Below are 19,923 nucleotides of genomic sequence, written 5' to 3' on the forward strand. Positions count from 1 at the left end.
AATGTTAAAATACATGGACATTTTTGGACGAGATCAATATAAAGGTGTGATCCAGTACAATCTGGATTGAAAGTCATGTGCTACACATAATGATAAACAAATTCATACTACCCTGTATTATGATGATTAGACTCAACATCCTCTTTTCTTGACCCATTTTAGACTCAACATCCTCTTTTCTTGACCCAGTTTACACTCAACATCTTTTCTTGACCCAGTTTAGACTCAACATCCTCTTTTCTTGACCCAGTTTACACTCAACATCTTCTTTTCTTGACCTAGTTTAGACCAACATCCTCTTCTCTTGACCCAGTTTAGTACCTGGCAACCACTGTAAAAGTCCATAATGATCGATAATTTTTTGTCTGCAAGTTTCTTTGTAACAGTTAAGGTGCCGATCATTCAATAATTAGGATTATATACACTCTGGGTAAGCAAAAATAGTATCCTATTTTAAAACAACAAGTTATTTTTAATTTAAGATGAGTTAATGTGCATACACGACCTGTATTGCTTTCACCATTACACTACTTGTGCAGATTCTAATGTTACAGCCATTTTACTTGGAGATGAGCAGTCTTTGATACACCTGTCACTGAGAACTTTAATTGCTACTTTTTTTTCCTTTGTTGAAAGATTTTTGTGGAGTATAGTTTTAATTAACACTAAGTTTTATAGTTATTGAACTTGCTTTATACCAAAAAATCAATTTAAGCACAGTAGACATACACATTTTTGTATATTAAATACAGTATCCTGATTTTATGAAAATGGGCAAATGACAACATGAAAATTATAATGATACAGTGTAAAATTTGTCATATAATTTGATTAAAATCAGATCGCCACTGTCCTACTTGAAGATCTGACAGTGACTGCTTAGGGGTCATGTTCTGGTGACCTTTGAATTAGCCAATGGAAATGCATCTTTCAGAAATCTGTGACAGAATCAAATCATTCTGCACACATTGATGTTCATCGGCCATACTGCTCATTCTCTCAAATGCATTTTAAGTTTTGCTGAATATTTGTAAATTGTAATATGCTTTCTTTTGAGTTAAGTCTGATTCAAATATGTTGTGTTAAAAATATTCCAGCATAACATACCAGCTAGATCTTAAGTTTTCTTCGTTGATTCAAAGTCAAATAAATTTGTCGTACTTCAGTCAAAGTGAAAATTAATAGCCCCTATTGAACATACGGGTGAATACAAACAATTTTGCATGTTACAAATAAAATTTGTAAATAGACTGCTTTTAGAAAATGTAATTCAGTCTGTGTGATGACAATTTTGACCAGAACAGATTTTTCATTTCATTATCATTATCTTCATCATCATCATTGTTGTTGCCAGCATCAGTGGTATGACATAAAAATGTTTCATTCTTGTCAGCCATATTGTTATTGTCATTGTTATTGACATCATTGCCTTCCTATTCTTTTTCCTCTAATTTCAATTTGTTCTGTTTCTTCATTCCTACAGCACAAGGTTGGTATGTATACACTGATGCATCCAACCCACGGAGGCCTGGTGATTTGGCACGCCTCATTTCAGCCAGTATACCAGCTAGGCAACCCAACTGTCTGCAGTTCTGGTACAACATGTATGGGCCAAATATCAACACTCTTAGAGTATACCTCAAGGTGAAGTTCAGACATCATTCATGTTGCCATCCACCCACTTTGTCTCAGTAGAAGAGGACATCATACTTTTAGCATGTCTGTCCATTTTTCCTTCGTCTGTCCATCCATATACAATGGTTCTTGAACAATCAGGCAAGGGGTAAAAGAATATTGGCTGTTAAAAGGAGCTAAAATGTAGAGATAAAATAAGAAGAGAAAATTAAGTGTAGGCTTGGTATGGGAGGTAATTAAATAAGGGAAGCAATCATAATAGTAAGATGAGATTATACCTTTCAGTCAGTCTGACTGTATGTTTTCAAAGCTAATACTTAGAAATATCAAGGCATACATGAAATATTTTTCATTTATTCATATTCATATGTAGATAACTTGGACAAAGTCTACACTCTTTGGGTAAATTTGTATGTGATTATGAACCTTCAGAGACGTAAAATGTTACTTTTCTGTTTAACGATCATTGAGATGATGCTGAGAATTTTAAGGTGGCTGTAGCTCTGTGAGTAGGTAACTGTGACCTTAACTTTATGCTTTACTGTCTTGTTCCTTTTTAGTTTCAGCACAGATTTCTGGCATTTATTGGGATCAAACCACTAATTCATTTTCCGTAGGCATTGCTGTTAATGTTTGAGAAAATAAAACTATTTTGTGCACTAGATGATCCAGCATACAACATGTGTACTTCTTGATTAAAGTAAGCGGACTTTGAGAAGGCTAAAAATTTAGTGCTTCACTGCATTTTCTTGAGATAAAAGTCTCTGGACCAAGGTAGTTAACATAATCATCAGTTTCATACAGGGTAGGCATAAGAAAATTTTGTCATGCCAGGAAAAAAAAGTGGTGCACATGCACAGATAGAATATATGTAAAAGTTGAAAGCACTGATAAAAGTCTTGGAGAATTAAAATAGAAAAATTCCGCACAGATATTACGACTAGTGCCCCAGTTTTCAAGTATTAGGTATAGTATCTAGTTTTCTCCACTTCAATGATGGTACCCTTTTCAATTAATAATTTGTAGTTTGATTTCTCTGAAGTCTGAAGGTGCCTGACTAAATATTACCTGTCCATGAAAGCAAGCTGATCAGTAATAATATCTTGTTACAGATGGGGTTTATATTGGGCATTCCATTTTGGAGGAGGACAGGAACTCAAGGTCAGCAGTGGAATTTTGCCCAAGTGTCCTTAGCAGCTCAAGTCTCCAATTTTAACATCATATTTGAGGGAGTTGTGGGAACAGGTTACCGAGGTGCTATTGCCATTGATGATGTTAAAGTTGTGCCAGGAATATGTCCTAGTTCAGGTAAGTCTTGTTTTGCACTGTATGTTATGAGTATAACATCATTCCTCTCAGCCTCAGCATAGTGTACTTGCATAGCCATGGCATAGTGTACTGAGACAGCCATAGCATAATATACTGGGACAGCATGAGCATAGTGTACTGGCACAGCCATGGCATAGTGTACTGAGACAGCCATAGCATAATATACTGGGACAGCATGAGCATAGTGTACTGGCACAGCCATGACATAGTGTACTGAGACAGCCATATCATAATATACTGGGACAGCATGAGCATAGTGTACTGGCACAGCCATGGCATAGTGTACTGAGACAGCCATAGCATAATATACTGGGACAGCATGAGCATAGTGTACTGGCACATCCATGACATAGTGTACTGAGACAGCCATAGCATAATATACTGGGACAGCATGAGCATCGTGTACTGGCACAGCCATGGCATAGTGTACTGAGACAGCCATAGCATAATATACTGGGACAGCATGAGCATAGTGTACTGGCACAGCCATGACATAGTGTACTGAGACAGCCATAACATAGTATACTGGGATAGTATGTGCATAGTGTATTGGCACATTTACAGCATAGTCTACTGGCACAACCATTGCATAGTGTACTAGCACAACTATGATATAGTGTACTGGCACAGCCATGGCATTGTGTACTAGCACAGCCATTGCATAGTGTACTACACAGTGATGATATAGTGTACTGGCACAGCAATGATATTGTGTACTGGCACAGCCATTACATAGTGTATTGGTACAGCCATGGCATAGTGTACTGGCAGATATTGATCTATTTTAGACTCCTTCAATCTGACTCTTGTGTCTGACATTATGAGATCTGCAGTAGATTTGTACTGTAACCACTTAGTGATAAGGGGCAGTAATTTGGCCAGTATAGTTGTCAAGCAGCCACTCACAGAAAAGGGCTGTAATTGTTTACATTTGAGCTGTCCAGTAACCACTCACAGAAAAGAGCAATAATTTTACAGTTGAGCTGTACAGCAATCACTAATTGCAAAGGGCAGTAATTTTGACAGTTGAGCTGTACAGCAACCACTCACTGAAAAGGGCAGTATGTTTGACAGTTAAGTTGTATAGCAATCACTCACTGAAAAGGGCAGTAATTTTGACAGTGAGCTGTACATCAGTCACTCACAGAAAAGGGCAGTAATTTTGACAGTTGAGCTGTACAGCAATCACTGACTGAAAGGGGCAGTAATTTTGACAGTTGAGCTGTACAGCAGCAATCATGTATGAAAGGGCAGCATGTTTGACAGTTAAGCTGTACAGCAACATCTTACAGAATGGGGCAGTAATTTTGACAGTTGAGCTGTACAGCATCAAATTACTGAAAGAGAGAATAATTTTGGCAATATTTTTATACAGCAGTCTCACAAAAAAGAATTCAATTTGATACTAAATGTTGAAGATAATTATATAATTATCGAAAGGTCATGGGTTCAATACCTGCCCAGATTTCCTATTGGCTGCCTCATTGTGTCCTTGAGAAAGGCTCTTGGATCATATTTCCTTGGCATGTTACTGCTAATAATGTGGTAAAAGTGCCTTTTAAAACTTCCAAAACAAAAACAAAACAAATATTTGTCATGTCCAATCAGATGATGTGTTATATTTGTCATGTTCAATCAAATGATGTGTTATATTTGCCATGTCCAATCAAATGATGTGTTATAGTTGTCATGTCATTCAAATGATGTGTTATATTTGTCATGCCCATCAAGTGATGTTTATATTTGTCATGCTAGCCTTAACGGATAGAGAGACAAGTCTGCTTGTGGCAGTTGTGGTTTCATCATTGTTATCAGAGATTTTGTATTAAGGTTTTTAATTCACATGTTTGAAAATCTTATAACAGTATATCTCCCATGATATTGCCTTGGTCAGCCTAGTAAATGTTCTGAAAACAAGAGGTGGGTTTATATTCATAAAATAGAAACTTAGAATTTTTTGTAGAAGAGGGGTCTGGGCACATTTTTTAGCATGGATTTATGTTGGAACAATTATAAGATACATTATAGTACCAGTGTCATGTGAGATATGGTTTATCATGGAACAGTTGTGCATATATTTCTCTGAAACAGTATAATGTATAACAAACCTTTTTATTGACATTGACAGGTGACCCATTGGCCTGCACCTTTGACAGTGGTATCTGTGGCTGGTCACAAGATAGGTCAGACAATTTTGATTGGACAATACAAAAGGGTGGCACACCATCTTTTAACACTGGGCCGACTTCAGATCATACACTGCAAACCACTGCTGGTAATTTACCTCTGCAAACATATTCTGTGCTTTAAAAGTTTTATAAATCACAAAGTTTAAATAGCATAAAATTTTTCTAAATTTTGCAACATATTTTTTGGCAGATATCTGATTGTTAATATAATATTATACAAGCTTTTCAGATTTTATTTTTTTAAATAAAAATTTCATTAATATGTAAAATTTGCAAACATTTTGTATTATTGAAATCTTGTCACTTAAAGTAATCAATAACTTATAAAGTATGGTCATGGCAATGATTCTGGAAGGTGAAAATTATTTTCATGGTACCGATAACTCACCCCAAATTAGTTTTCAGCTTTATTGTTGATTTTTGTTTAAATAAAAGCTTACAAGTATGAATTTAAAAAAATGTTGTGATTTTTATGATATATTTCCTGTTAAAAGCTGTTGCTGAAGGAATTCATTTGTTTACTGTACTCATCTTTTCATAGTACAGTGGGACATTAAAATTGGACTGTCTTTGCATTCTTCTTATCTTCCGTGTGTCCTTCTATTCATCTGTTCCACTTGTATTTCTTCACAATAAGTCCTTTGATTATTTTTAGATTTCAACTGAATTTGACTTGTGGCTAAATATTGATAAGACCTTGGCTGAGTTGGATGGTTGTCATCTTTCTATGTACCCATTTATGCAGAGTTATAGCCCCTGATTGTCATACCCATCCACATTCATTTCTGCATAGAAACTCCCTTAATTATTATTGGCTTTCTATTTGTGAGATCTTAGCCGAGTTCAACTGTCCACCTTCTGTGTCTAGCAGAGTTATAGCCCCTGGTTGGCAGACCCACCACTTTCTTCCCTGCACAATAAATCCCTTGATTATTCTTTGAGTTCAACCTAAGTTTGTTTGCTGCTTGATAGTAATGAAACCTTGATTGTATTCAGTTGTCAGCATTCTACATCATCGTTTAGTGGAGTTATAAGCCCAGATTGTCAGACCCATGCTCTTTTGTTTCGGCACAGTTAGTTCCTAAATTATTATTAAATTTCAACCTCGTGTGGTATGTAGCTTGATATTGATGAGATCTTAGCCAAGTTCAGTTGTCAACCTTCTGCATCATCATGTTGCAGTTGCAGCATCAGATTGTCAGTCTCAACCATTTTCTTTCCCAGCACAATAAACTCCTTGATTATTATTTGATTTGAACCAAAGTTTGTAAACTGCTTATTATTAGTGAGATGTTGGTTGAGTTTGATTGTCATTGTTTAGTAGATTTATAGTCCACGAGTCCATATTTTTGTGTACAAAACTACCTTAATTCTTATTAGATTTTTATATAAAAAGTTTAAAAAGGAACTAATTTTTTTAATAAATAATTAGAGACACATGATTTTCTAAAATATTGATTAATTGTAGGACAGTACGTTTACATTGAGTCAAGTGCTCCTCGTCAACGTGGGGATAGAGCCCTACTTGTCAGTCCACAGGTTACCCAGACTGCACCCCAGTGTATGAGCTTTTATTATCACATGATGGGCCAGAATATTGGATCGCTGAATGTCTACATCAAAACCGGCCTTGCCCTTCCATCTAGTCCTGTCTGGACCAGGTCGTTTCACCAGAGCAATGATTGGATACTAGGACAGACAACAATTCAGTCATCACTACCATACCGGGTAAGTGTCTGTACAAGTCTCTGGGGTGCAAAATTTTGTTGTCTGGCATCCTAAGACCCATGTTAGTATTTTCCTCCAGTAACAATGCCAAGGATTTACTAGATATTACAAATGGTTAACCCTAGTTTGTTTAAAAGGTGTTATATGACAGATCCATTTGAAGGTTACAACATTACATCATATGATAAATTCTGATGAAATATTTACTAAGATCTGTGCTACCGGTGCCATATGGTCTTCATTTAACTTTTGAAGGCTAGTTGCAGCAGAAGTATATTTAAATGTGATGTGTGCTTCTAGTAGCCATGCATTATAATTAGCCTCTAAGTGTCATTATGTTCATACTAGAGGTTGTTTTAAAACTAGTAGGTCAGTATTAAATCGCCAATTAACTATATCACTTATTATTTTGTTCTATAACATGTTAAGGGGTGCCACCTTATAAGATTTTTTCAAATAATTTAATGGATTTATCATTGGGAAAAGCTTTCTTTAACTAGATGAAATTCTCTGTTTGTTCAACATGTATTCCCCACTGTAAATTAAATTGTCTCAATCTATAAAGACCCTATATGTTTCCACTATCTTGGCATTTCTTACAGATTGACTCAAGTGATTGACATGAACTTTTATCCTTCATAGTGAATGGATCATAAAGTAATTAGAAGATATTCTAGTCTAGGAGAATCATTGATTATTTTTGGTAGCCCATTTTCTATCATTCCCTTCCCTTAATTTTACACCTGTCTACAATAGCAAAGGCAGGCATCACTAAAGGCATTGTACTCTCACTTCTGTTATCACATACATTTATCATCATAGACATTTGTGAGAATTGAATGTCATTATTGCATATTCAGAAATATCTTTAATTGTAAGAGTATGGTGCCTGATGGGATACATTTAAACGTATAAATATGGTGCCAGGTGGTATACACTTTAAAACTGTAAGAGTATGGTGCCAGATAGTATACATTTAACTGTAATAATATGGTGCCAGATTGGATACATTTGACTGAGAGTATCGTGGCAGATGATATACCTTTAACTGTAATAATATGGTGCCAAATTTTATGCATTTTAACTGTAAGAGTATTGTGCCAGATGGTATCTTTAAGAGTACATACAGTATACATTTAACTGCAAGAATATATTGACAGACAGTTTACTTTTAACTGTGCAAACAGAGTGCCAGACAATATACATTTAAATGTAAGAGTATGGTACTAGATGGTATACATTTGAGAGTATGTTGCCAGACAATATACATTTAAATGTAAGAGTATGGTACTAGATGGTATACATTTGAGAGTATGTTGCCAGACAACATACATTTAAATGTAAGACTATGATTCTAGATGGCATACATTTAAGAGTATGTTGTCAGACAATATACATTTAAATGTAAGAGTATGGTACTAGATGGTATACATTTAAGAGTATGTTGCCAGACAATATACATTTAAATGTAAGAGTATGGTACTAGATGGTATACATTTAAGAGTATGTTGCCAGACAATATACATTTAAATGTAAGAGTATGGTACTAGATGGTATACATTTAAGAGTATGTTGCCAGACAATATACATTTAAATGTAAGAGTATGGTACTAGATGGTATACATTTAAGAGTATGTTACCAGACAACATACATTTAAATGTAAGAGTATGGTACTAGATGGTATACATTTGAGAGTATGTTGTCTGACAATATACATTTAAATGTAAGAGTATGGTACTAGATGGTATAAATTTAAGAGTATGTTGCCAGACAATATACATTTAATAGATCATAAATTCAGCAATTTTTTTATCACTCTTATGTTGCATGTACTAATGTTTTCTGTTTTTAAATTTAGTGGCTTTCGAAGGATAATTTAAAGCATTATGGGAAACGAAGAGATAACTCTCTTGTTTGTTTCATAGGTTGTATTTGAGGGAGTTGTTGGAAATGGTTACCTAGGAGATATTGCACTTGATGACATAAGCACAGCAAATGGACCTTGTCCAAGCCCAGGTCAGATTTTTCTCTAACTTGTACTGATTTTCCTGATACAGTGAAGATTAGCTAATCCAGAATCCATTTATCCATATGCTTTATTATCCCAATTTTTTTTTACATCAGCTTCTGGCTTTATTAGATATGTACTTTTAGAGTTATCTCCACATTTTTTAAAAAATTGTATTGATTGTTCGTATCTTGCAAAGTGTATTCTGCAAGCTGTTGCTTACTGGCAGATCTAGTTCCACCTTGCTTGTACCTTTTCTTTTGAAAGCTAACAAGTCTGTATGAAAAGCAGCAAAATCATTTTGCTTTCAAGTTTCATTTGGTTTAATGAATTGACACAAATTTTGTGACCAGATGTCTTTATTGCTACAAAAGACCATAATTATGTTGATCATATCCCACCATTTATACATGAAAATATAATCTATAATCCTTTGTCAAAAAGCAGGAAATTTCTTGAAAAATCAGGTATTTTTGTGGGCATAGAAGCCATTCTAATTTGTTTCAATATAATGTCATATTTTTTTGTATGTTTTAATGCTCATTTTTAATTGCTTGTATTAGCAAATAAAATTAAGTTTATTCTTTATTTTCCCCTTGTCAGTAATCTGGGGAAGGGACGTAGCATTTGTTTGTTCATTATTCTGTCCTCAGTATCTCAGAATTCATCTATTCTTGTGAAATTTGTGTGGGATCTATCTAGGGCTGATATGTGAAATTTGTGTAGGATCTATCTAGGGCTGAATATGTGAAATTTGTGTAGGATCTATCATGACTGAATATGTGAAATTTGTGTAGGATCTATCAAGGGCTGAATATGTGAAATTTTTGTAGGATCTATCTAGGGCTGAATATGTGAAATTTGTGTAGGATCTATCTAGGGCTGAATATGTGAAATTTGTGTAGGATCTGTCTGTGGCTGAATATGTGAAATTTATGTAGGATCTATCTAGGGCTGAATATGTGAAATTTGTGTAGTAGGATCTATCTAGGGCTGAATATGTGAAATTTGTGTAGTAGGATTTATCTAGGGCTGAATATGTGAAATTTGTGTAGGATCTGTCTAGGGCTGAATATGTGAAATTTGTTGTGTAGGATCTATCTAGGGCTGAATATGTGAAATTTGTTGTGTAGGATCTATCAAGGGCTGAATATGAGAAATTTATGTAGGATCTATCTGTGGCTGAATATGTGAAATTTGTGTAGTAGGATTTATCTAGGGCTGAATATGTGAAATTTGTGTAGGATCTATCTAGGGCTGAATATGTGAAATTTGTTGTGTAGGATCTATCTAGGGCTGAATATGTGAAATTTGTTGTGTAGGATCTATCTAGGGCTGAATATGAGAAATTTATGTAGGATCTATCTAGGGCTGAATATGTGAAATTTGTGTAGAACCTGTCTAGGGCTGAATGTGTGAAATTTTTGTAGCAGGATTTATCTAGGGCTGAATATGTGAAATTTGTGGTGTAGGATCTATCTAGGGCTGAATATGTGAAATTTGTGTAGGATCTATCTAGGGCTGAATATGTGAAATTTTTGTAGGCTCTATCTAGGGCTGAATGTGTAAAATTTGTGTAGGATCTATTTAGGGCTGAATATGTGAAATTTGTGTAGTAGGATCTGTCTGTGGCTGAATATGTGAAATTTGTGTAGTAGGATCTATCTAGGGCTGAATATGTGAAATTTATGTAGGATCTATCTAGGGCTGAATATGTGAAATTTGTGTAGGATCTGTCTGTGGCTGAATATGTGAAATTTGTGTAGGATCTATCTAGGGCTGAATATGTGAAATTTGTGTAGTAGGATCTATCTTGGGCTGAATATGTGAAATTTGTGTAGTAGGATTTATCTAGGGCTGAATATGTGAAATTTGTGTAGGATCTGTCTAGGGCTGAATATGTGAAATTTGTTGTGTAGGATCTATCTAGGGCTGAATATGTGAAATTTGTTGTGTAGGATCTATCTAGGGCTGAATATGAGAAATTTATGTAGGATCTATCTGTGGCTGAATATGTGAAATTTGTGTAGTAGGATTTATCTAGGGCTGAATATGTGAAATTTGTGTAGGATCTATCTAGGGCTGAATATGTGAAATTTGTTGTGTAGGATCTATCTAGGGCTGAATATGTGAAATTTGTTGTGTAGGATCTATCTAGGGCTGAATATGAGAAATTTATGTAGGATCTATCTAGGGCTGAATATGTGAAATTTGTGTAGAACCTGTCTAGGGCTGAATGTGTGAAATTTTTGTAGCAGGATTTATCTAGGGCTGAATATGTGAAATTTGTGGTGTAGGATCTATCTAGGGCTGAATATGTGAAATTTGTGTAGGATCTATCTAGGGCTGAATATGTGAAATTTTTGTAGGCTCTATCTAGGGCTGAATGTGTAAAATTTGTGTAGGATCTATTTAGGGCTGAATATGTGAAATTTGTGTAGTAGGATCTGTCTGTGGCTGAATATGTGAAATTTGTGTAGTAGGATCTATCTAGGGCTGAATATGTGAAATTTATGTAGGATCTATCTAGGGCTGAATATGTGAAATTTGTCTAGTAGGATCTATCTAGGGCTGAAAATGTGCTCTGTTTCTGAAAGCAGATTATTTTCAGATCATGCAGAATTTTAGTTTTCTACAAGAAGATCTGACTCATACCCCCCAAATGTTTTTTTAGTTTGTTAAGGATTTTACTCAGAACTTAGGGTATGTCCTGTTTCAGTTGTGGTGGGGGAAAAAACAGCTTCACACTATACTTTAAAAATGAGTATTCAGTTCTTGCTTAATATGACTTAAAGTTTTAGTTTGAGTTAAAGACTGGATTACACAGACTTGTAATACATTTGGAACAGACTTCAGGGAGAGTATATTTATCATTTCTGTTTAATTTTCCCAAAAATTTACAAGGAAATCTCTAAGTTTTCTTTTCTTTTCGTTTTTTGGTCAAATTTTACACTTCTAGGGTTTTCCTGAGGATTACGTAACACATGTACGTCTCCTTTATGCTTAAAATACATTGATGATCCTTTTTTCTCATAATTCAAGTTAAAGTGCTATAATATTATAAATAGTAATACTGAACTCTTTGTAGGCAATTGTAACTTTGAAAGTGGATTTTGCACATGGATAAATGTAAATGGCTCTGATGATTTTGATTGGATGATGGGACAAGGTCAAACACCCACTGTCTTCACAGGACCGAGCACAGACCACACTCTGGCTACCTCTGCAGGTAAATGGTAGAATTTTTTAAATATTTTCCACAGGTGAATGATAGCATTTTGTTTATCTTTCCTGCTTTAGTACTGTATATACTTGCTTAACAAGTCGAGTCAAGCTTCAATAAACAAAAACCCTTATCTGATGTAGCACAATATGCCTGCAGATCAGGGTCTATGTTGTTTGTTCTACTGATTAATCCTAACAATGTGCACAGACCCAGATCTGATGGTATCTTATTCGACAGCAGATTTGTATCTGTGCAGTTCGCAGTTGGTAGATAGTAAAATGTTAGTTTCACTTTTCTGGGTTGAAAGTTTATGAAAGATATACAGTGGTTCCCATTCCTGAGGGCCTCTTAAGAAGAGGCTATATCATAATCAGAGATTACCTACCTTGGTACCAAAATAGTATATCTGTGTCATTTTGTCTTTCTCAAGAGAGATTACCCCTTTTTTAAGGCCAGTTATTTAGTGCAGAATGTTTGGTCATATAAAGTGGAGAACCACTGTGTAACATTCATTACACAAACTATTAATGAGATTCATTTCTATGGAATTGTTGTTTCACCTATCTCCCTATACTATTTTTGTTTCTTTAAATTGAGGTACATATATTTACCACACATTAAAGAAAGAATGTAATATTTCTTGCAAAAAAATTTAATTGAAATAATTTAATGTTGGACATCAAAATAACCAAGAATTTGGATTTAAAATAGTGCCTACTTTTACTGACCTTTGCTTGAAAACTCATAGATGATAAAACACTTTCCAACAGATGGAGTTTCATTGATTTTCATGCTTTTGAATTGACCATTTTTATATACAGATTATTTCCAAAAATTGTATACAAATCATATCCAAAAACTGCATACAAATCATGTCCAAAAATGGATACAAATCATGCCCATAAATTGTGTACAAATTATGTCCAACAATTGGATATAAATCATGTACAGATATTAACTAGTGATTAAAATATCCTCACTTTTTCTTGCTTAATCCTTCTATTGTGAATGTGACACCAAAGCACCTGTCAAATATGTAATGCCTTTTGTTTGTCATTGTTTTTCTTCCATTATTGAAACCTTTTGTCCTCATTTCTCTATATTTCTAGGTCACTATTTATTCATTGAGTCATCAGCACCACGCAGACCAGGTGACAGAGCTGACCTTCAAAGCATGCTTTTCCAACCCACGTCTCCTAAGTGTCTAAATTTCTGGTTCCATATGTATGGCCAAGATCTTGGTTCTCTGTCAGTCATGATCCGCCCTGCAAATACCAGCAGTACCACACTACTATGGCAGATGAGCCAGACCAGTCTAGGAGACAGCTGGAATTTAGGCCGTGTGATGTTCTCTAGCCGTCAGCCCTTCTATGTATGTATTTGAAAACTTAAATATTTTGTGTTGAATATTAATTTGTCAGAAATCATGTAAGTTTATCACCCTAATTTACATTAGCACCATAAGTTTTACACTTGAAAGTTCAGGAAAGTTGTGGAATTAAAACTGGCTGATGAAGATTATGCCTTAGCAAAATAAAAATGTGTGCTACATAAATTTTACATGGAACAAGCAAGAAATCAACATTGAACAAAAACAGTGCCTTCGTAGTCATTTCTTGATGGACTTCAGCACGTCCTATGGTGGTGAAGATGACTGTAGGAAGTGTCATTAAGATTTAATGCTTTAAATAAATTGTTGGATACACATTTTTAAGTATTCTTATTTTTATGTTCTGATTAAAAAATGTTAAAGCTGCTTTTCCTATTTCTCATCAGTAGGGGTTGGCATCATGGAAAATTCTGTTCATCAGGCATGGCAGTCTTGTTTCAGCTCAGAAACTATGATCCCTTGAATGAAATTTCCCTGCCATATACCACTACATAGGATAAGTTCTATTCATCTGTCCTTTATTCTACAAGAATATTTACAAAAATATCATTGTCTTGCAGCTTATAGTTGAAGGAGTCAGAGGTCAAGGGTACAGAGGTGACATTGGTTTGGATGACATAACCATCACAGATCAGTATTGTACAAGTAAGTTAAAAAGACTTTATTCTTTTGGTTGGTTTTACAATTTTTAAATGATTTTTTAGTGTACCTATAGGCGTAATTGTAGAATTTTTCTTTGAAGTAAGGAAAACAGAGGCTGTTTGGCATTGCATTTGTTGGCATGGTTATTGAATCTTAAAGAAATACATGTGCTTAAAGCTTCAGTCTATCCTGCCCTAAGTCTGCAAGTTAGAACATACTGAACAGTGCCCACATAGGTCAGGTCCAACTGCAAACTGCACAGACCCAAATCTGCCATTGCATAATGTATAAGTAGATCTGGGTCTATACAGTTCAAGGAGTAACCTGTGGAGCTAACAACATAGACCATGATCTGCTAGCACATTATGATGGCAGATTAGGCTCTATGTTTTTAGCAGTTAGATCAAACTTATAATTGAGCACATGTGGTAGTTTTTACAACTTTTTATCATAAGTCATAATATTGTAGTATTATTCATTTTTTGTGCAATTTTAGTAAATACAATACATTATTTGCCTGATCTTTTTGAGATCCAACAGTTAATGAAGTTTGTAACATTTACGGTAAAATAGATTTTTGTAAATTTAGTTTCCTTGCAAATTTTTTAAGACTCTTTGATTTGCAATAACTCTAATATATTGCTGGCATTATTGCAATTGCATATTTGTGAAAAGTAATACATTTATTTAGATGCCTTTCTATTTGTAAAACGATCTTTTTCGGCACAATAAAAATTATTTGATATTTATATATTAAAGTACTGCCTCCAATAGGCAAAAGTGACATTATCATTGACTGAAATTTCATTGAATCTCATTTTTTAAAGTGTAGTAAGAATGCCGTTTGGAAAGAAAATATAACTAATTATACGACTTCTTATTAAAAGTTGATAATTTCATGATGTTCATTAAAATTTCCAGGTCCTATCTACCGTTTTCAACGATAACATGAGTGACATATTAAAGTTTCAGTTACGAATTTTCTTCACATTCAACAACTTTTTGTATTTTCTGGCAAAAATAGGATCCATGCCTGACCCTGCATTTTAAGCAGATTCATGAGTTATCAGGGTGCGAGCTGTTAAGGGAGTGGTGTATTGTGATTTACAGGCAAGACATTGTTCCTCAGAACCCTTGACTGGTGGATACTTAATTCTTGAGTAATATAATTTTGATTTTTGTTTCACATTCTCACTTTGCTTAAAATACAATGTCTATATTTTACAGCACTGCCACAACAGGCATCGGTTGGAATACCTTCAACTTTCTTCCCTCCAACATCAACTAATCCTGGACTGGGTAGGTCTTCTGAAATCTCGTCTGTTTCTGGGTGCAAATATTTGTATCAAAGCCTGACAAACATATAAGACTAATTAAGTTTAAGAAACATCTTAATTACTTAATTAATGTTCTTATACTGTTATGATTAGTTTTCATAGAGCATGAGACAATCTTAATTCTGATTGTTACATAAATTGGCAGGTAGTACAAATGTTACTATATTTTGTGACTGGCATTTTGTTTATTAATACTCCATCCATTGCCACCTGACACCTACATGGACCCCAACTACAGTATTTTTATGAAAATTTAAACACAGTTACAAGTTCAGCATTTTGAGAATGAGGAGTTTATTATATTTATAAATTGTTTTTCTTACTTTCTAATTAATCAGGTTTCTTTGAGATATTACTATTTATTTGTTTCAAAGGTTGTCCTATATTTAATTATTATCTTAGAGATCAATTAGTAAACTTTATTCTTGAAGATTATTTTATTCCTCTTTTATCTTTTATTTATTACCAATTTGGTCAAATTATTGAAGTAAATGTTTGTTGTAAAGTTAAAATTGCATTTGGTATAGTTCTACTTCTTGTCATGAAAAATTATATTAAAAGAAAGAGTACTGTTCCTATTGATTTTCTTTCTTTCAAATGCAGTGACTTCTTCTCCCTATGACTGTGATTTTGAGCAAGGCATCTGCACCTACAACCAGTCTAGAGATGATAATTTTGATTGGACAAGAGCAAGTGGACCAACATCATCTGCTCAGACTGGGCCTTCAGTTGACCACACCAAGGGAACTGGTGAGCATGATTTCACATTTACATTTTTGTCACATCTGCATCAGTAATTAGTTTTCACGTTTTTCATAGTAGTAATGGCAACAGTGTTGCAATTTTTGAGATTGTTGGCAAAAACGTTAAGATTTTTTGGTAACATTTTTACATCTATACATGCTGTCATGAAGATTATAAATGTATTTATCTTAAAACCACACACACACACACACACACACACACACACGTCATTTTGACCTTTTATATTCCTGTGACTACATTATGTTTTGGGACTATGAATGGGGATAGCAGGAAGGATATTACATTGTGAAGAATTCTTTTCTTGCTATTAGAAACTTAACATAAAATGATCAAAATATAGCCAGCATTGTTCTGACATGCTGTTAAAACCTTAATGCATAATGCATGCTACAAAACCAGTTTGACTTTCAAGATACATTGGTTATAAGAAATGGATTCATGTTGAGAATTCAACTGAACCGATTTGTCAGTAAATTTGAGTGTAGCTTTAAGATGAAATACATGTGCCTTGCCAAGTAGTTATAATAGCCTTTATGTTGCTATTCTTGATTCCATCTTGCCACTGCAGGCCAAGGATATTATGTGTACATTGAAACCTCATTTCCACGCCGACCCAATGACACGGCTAGACTTGAATCACAAGTGATAGGCGCAACAGGTGGAGCTTGCCTACGGTTCTGGTACCACATGTATGGCACTGATGTAAACACTCTTAATGTTTACACAAAAATTGGCAACAGTCTTGGAACTCCAATCTGGTCACATACTGGCACGCTGGATGATCGATGGTACCAGGCTGTAATTGGCATCCAGATTTCTCAGTCATTCAAGGTATGTAGCTCATTCAATGTGTGTAGCAGACTGTTAAACAAGTGTGTAAGATGTAGCAAATTTATCTAACAAATTACTATTCTTGTCACTGGTATTGCTATAGAGGATGTATAGATGGTTAACACTTGAGGGGGTTAAATCTAATTAGAAGATGTATAGATGGTTAACACTTTAAGGGAGTTAAATCCAATTAGAAGATGTATAGATGGTTAACACTTTAAAGGGAATTCAATCTAATTAGAAGAGAAAATTTTTAGAATTTCATTAGAGTGAAAGTCTAGGTTGATTTATCAGTAAAAGAAATGTCATAAATTCTTTTTTAGTACTCTATCTTCTGCTTACGAGCCATGTACATTTTATATTTCTTGAATAATACACTTTAATCTACCTGCCTTGTCATGCTATAATCCAGATGTGTTGCAATGTCATAAAGCTACACAGCAAGCTGAATCAATCCTCTTTTAAAACATCCTGTATTATAAAGATATAAAATACATTTTCTCTTAACCATATTTGTTTCTTACAGCTTGTGTTTGAGGGAGTACGAGGTCTGAATTTCAGAGGCGATATTGCTATTGATGATATCAGCTACTCCTTCCAGCCATGTGGACAATCAGGTACCTTAATTGGAAATATCTAAGAAAAGAAAAAAAAAGAAAATTTCTTCTGTCATTATAAACATATTGTACTTTGATGTTCCATCAGTATATGTTTCTCAGACTTTTAATTCAGATAAATCATTATATTTCATTGTAATTAGGAAAACAGTTATTGGCAGACAAAATAATAATTACAGTTTCTTCTTGGCCATTGGCCCAAAAATAATATGTTGTTCACATAATAGGCTGTCGAATCCCTTTTATTACCACTGTATGTCATGGGGAGGGGTAATATAACTATTGCAGTGTCCTTTTATTACCAATGTATGTAATTGGGAGGGGTAATATAACTATTGCAGTGTCCTTTTATTACCACTGTATGTCATGGGGAGAGGTAATATAACTATTGCAGTGTCTTTTTATTACCACTGTATGTGATGGGGAGGGGTAATATAACTATTGCAGTGTCTTTTTATTACCACTGTATGTAATGGGGAGGGGTAATATAACTATTGCAGTGTCCTTTTCTTACCACTGTATGTCATGGGGAGGGGTAATATAACTATTGCAGTGTCCTTTTATTACCACTGTATGTAATGGGGAGGGGTAGATTAACTATTGCAGTGTCCTTTTATTACCATTGTATGTCATGGGGAGGGGTAATATAACTATTGCAGTGTCCTTTTATTACCACAGTATGTCATGGGGAGGGGTAATATAACTATTGCAGTGTCCTTTTATTACCACTGTATGTCATGGGGAGGGATAATATAACTATTGCAGTGTCTTTTTATTACCACTGTATGTAATGGGGAGGGGTAATATAACTATTGCAGTGTCTTTTTATTACCACTGTATGTAATGGGGAGGGGTAATATAACTATTGCAGTGTCCTTTTATTACCACAGTATGTCATGGGGAGGGGTAATATAACTATTGCAGTGTCCTTTTATTACCACAGTATGTCATGGGGAGGGGTAATATAACTATTGCAGTGTCCTTTTATTACCACTGCATGTAATGGGGAAGGGTAATATAACTATTGCAGTGTCCTTTTATTACCACTGTATGTAATGGGGAGGGGTAAATTAACTATTGCAGTGTCCTTTTATTACCACTGTATGTAATGGGAGGGGTAAATTAACTATTGCAGTGTCCTTTTATTACCACTGTATGTCATGGGGAGGGGTAATATAACTATTGCAGTGTCTTTTTATTACCACTGTATGTAATGGGGAGGGGTAATATAACTATTGCAGTGTCCTTTTATTACCACAGTATGTCATGGGGAGGGGTAATATAACTATTGCAGTGTCCTTTTATTACCACTGTATGTAATGGGGAGGGGTAATATAACTATTGCAGTGTCCTTTTATTACCACTGTATGTAATGGGGAGGGGTAAATTAACTATTGCAGTGTCCTTTAATTACCACTGTATGTAATGGGAGGGGTAAATTAACTATTGCAGTGTCCTTTTATTACCAATGTATGTAATTGGGAAGGGTAATATAACTATTGCAGTGTCCTTTTATTACCACTGTATGTAACGGGGAGGGGTAAATTAACTATTGCAGTGTCCTTTTATTACCACTGTATGTAATTGGGAGAGGTAATATAACTATTGCAGTGTCCTTTTATTACCACTGTATGTCATGGGGAGGGGTAAATTAACTATTGCAGTGTCCTTTTATTACCACTGTATGTAATGGGGAGGGGTAAATTAACTATTGCAGTGTCCTTTTATTACCACTGTATATAATTGGGAAGGGTAATATAACTATTGCAGTGTCCTTTTATTACCACTGTATGTCATGGGGAAGGGTAATATAACTATTGCAGTGCCCTTTTATTACCACTGTATGTAATGGGGAGGGGTAAATTAACTATTGCAGTGTCATTTTATTACCACTGTATATAATTGGGAAGGGTAATATGACTATTGCAGTGTCCTTTTATTACCACTGTATGTCATGGGGAAGGGTAATATAACTATTGCAGTGCCCTTTTATTACCACTGTATATAATTGGGAAGGGTAATATAACTATTGCAGTGTCCTTTTATTACCACTGTATATAATTGGGAAGGGTAATATGACTATTGCAGTGTCCTTTTATTACCACTGTATGTCATGGGGAAGGGTAATATAACTATTGCAGTGCCCTTTTATTACCACTGTATGTAATTGGGAAGGGTAATATAACTATTGCAGTGTTCTTTTATTACCACAGTATATAATGGGA

The 19,923-nt window shown here is 34.7% G+C and overlaps 1 protein-coding gene across 1 annotated transcript in view; it reads left to right on the forward strand.

Moving 5' to 3' along the window:
- Positions 1-19,923, forward strand: part of LOC149785045 (MAM and LDL-receptor class A domain-containing protein 2-like) — a 349,170-nt gene that overhangs the window by 169,681 nt on the left and 159,566 nt on the right. The window contains exons 79-90 of the mRNA XM_089931272.1: positions 1,484-1,644; positions 2,748-2,943; positions 5,093-5,239; positions 6,622-6,881; positions 8,808-8,898; positions 11,979-12,119; positions 13,226-13,488; positions 14,067-14,151; positions 15,376-15,447; positions 16,089-16,235; positions 16,819-17,081; positions 17,608-17,698. Of these exons, the coding sequence (XP_089787398.1) occupies positions 1,484-1,644; positions 2,748-2,943; positions 5,093-5,239; positions 6,622-6,881; positions 8,808-8,898; positions 11,979-12,119; positions 13,226-13,488; positions 14,067-14,151; positions 15,376-15,447; positions 16,089-16,235; positions 16,819-17,081; positions 17,608-17,698 (1,917 nt within the window). The remainder of the gene's footprint in view (positions 1-1,483; positions 1,645-2,747; positions 2,944-5,092; positions 5,240-6,621; positions 6,882-8,807; positions 8,899-11,978; positions 12,120-13,225; positions 13,489-14,066; positions 14,152-15,375; positions 15,448-16,088; positions 16,236-16,818; positions 17,082-17,607; positions 17,699-19,923) is intronic.

This window comes from Sinohyriopsis cumingii, chromosome 13 (assembly GCF_028554795.1).
Source record: "Sinohyriopsis cumingii isolate HCF-2022 chromosome 13, ASM2855479v2, whole genome shotgun sequence".
Taxonomy (NCBI): Eukaryota; Metazoa; Mollusca; class Bivalvia; order Unionida; family Unionidae; genus Sinohyriopsis; species Sinohyriopsis cumingii.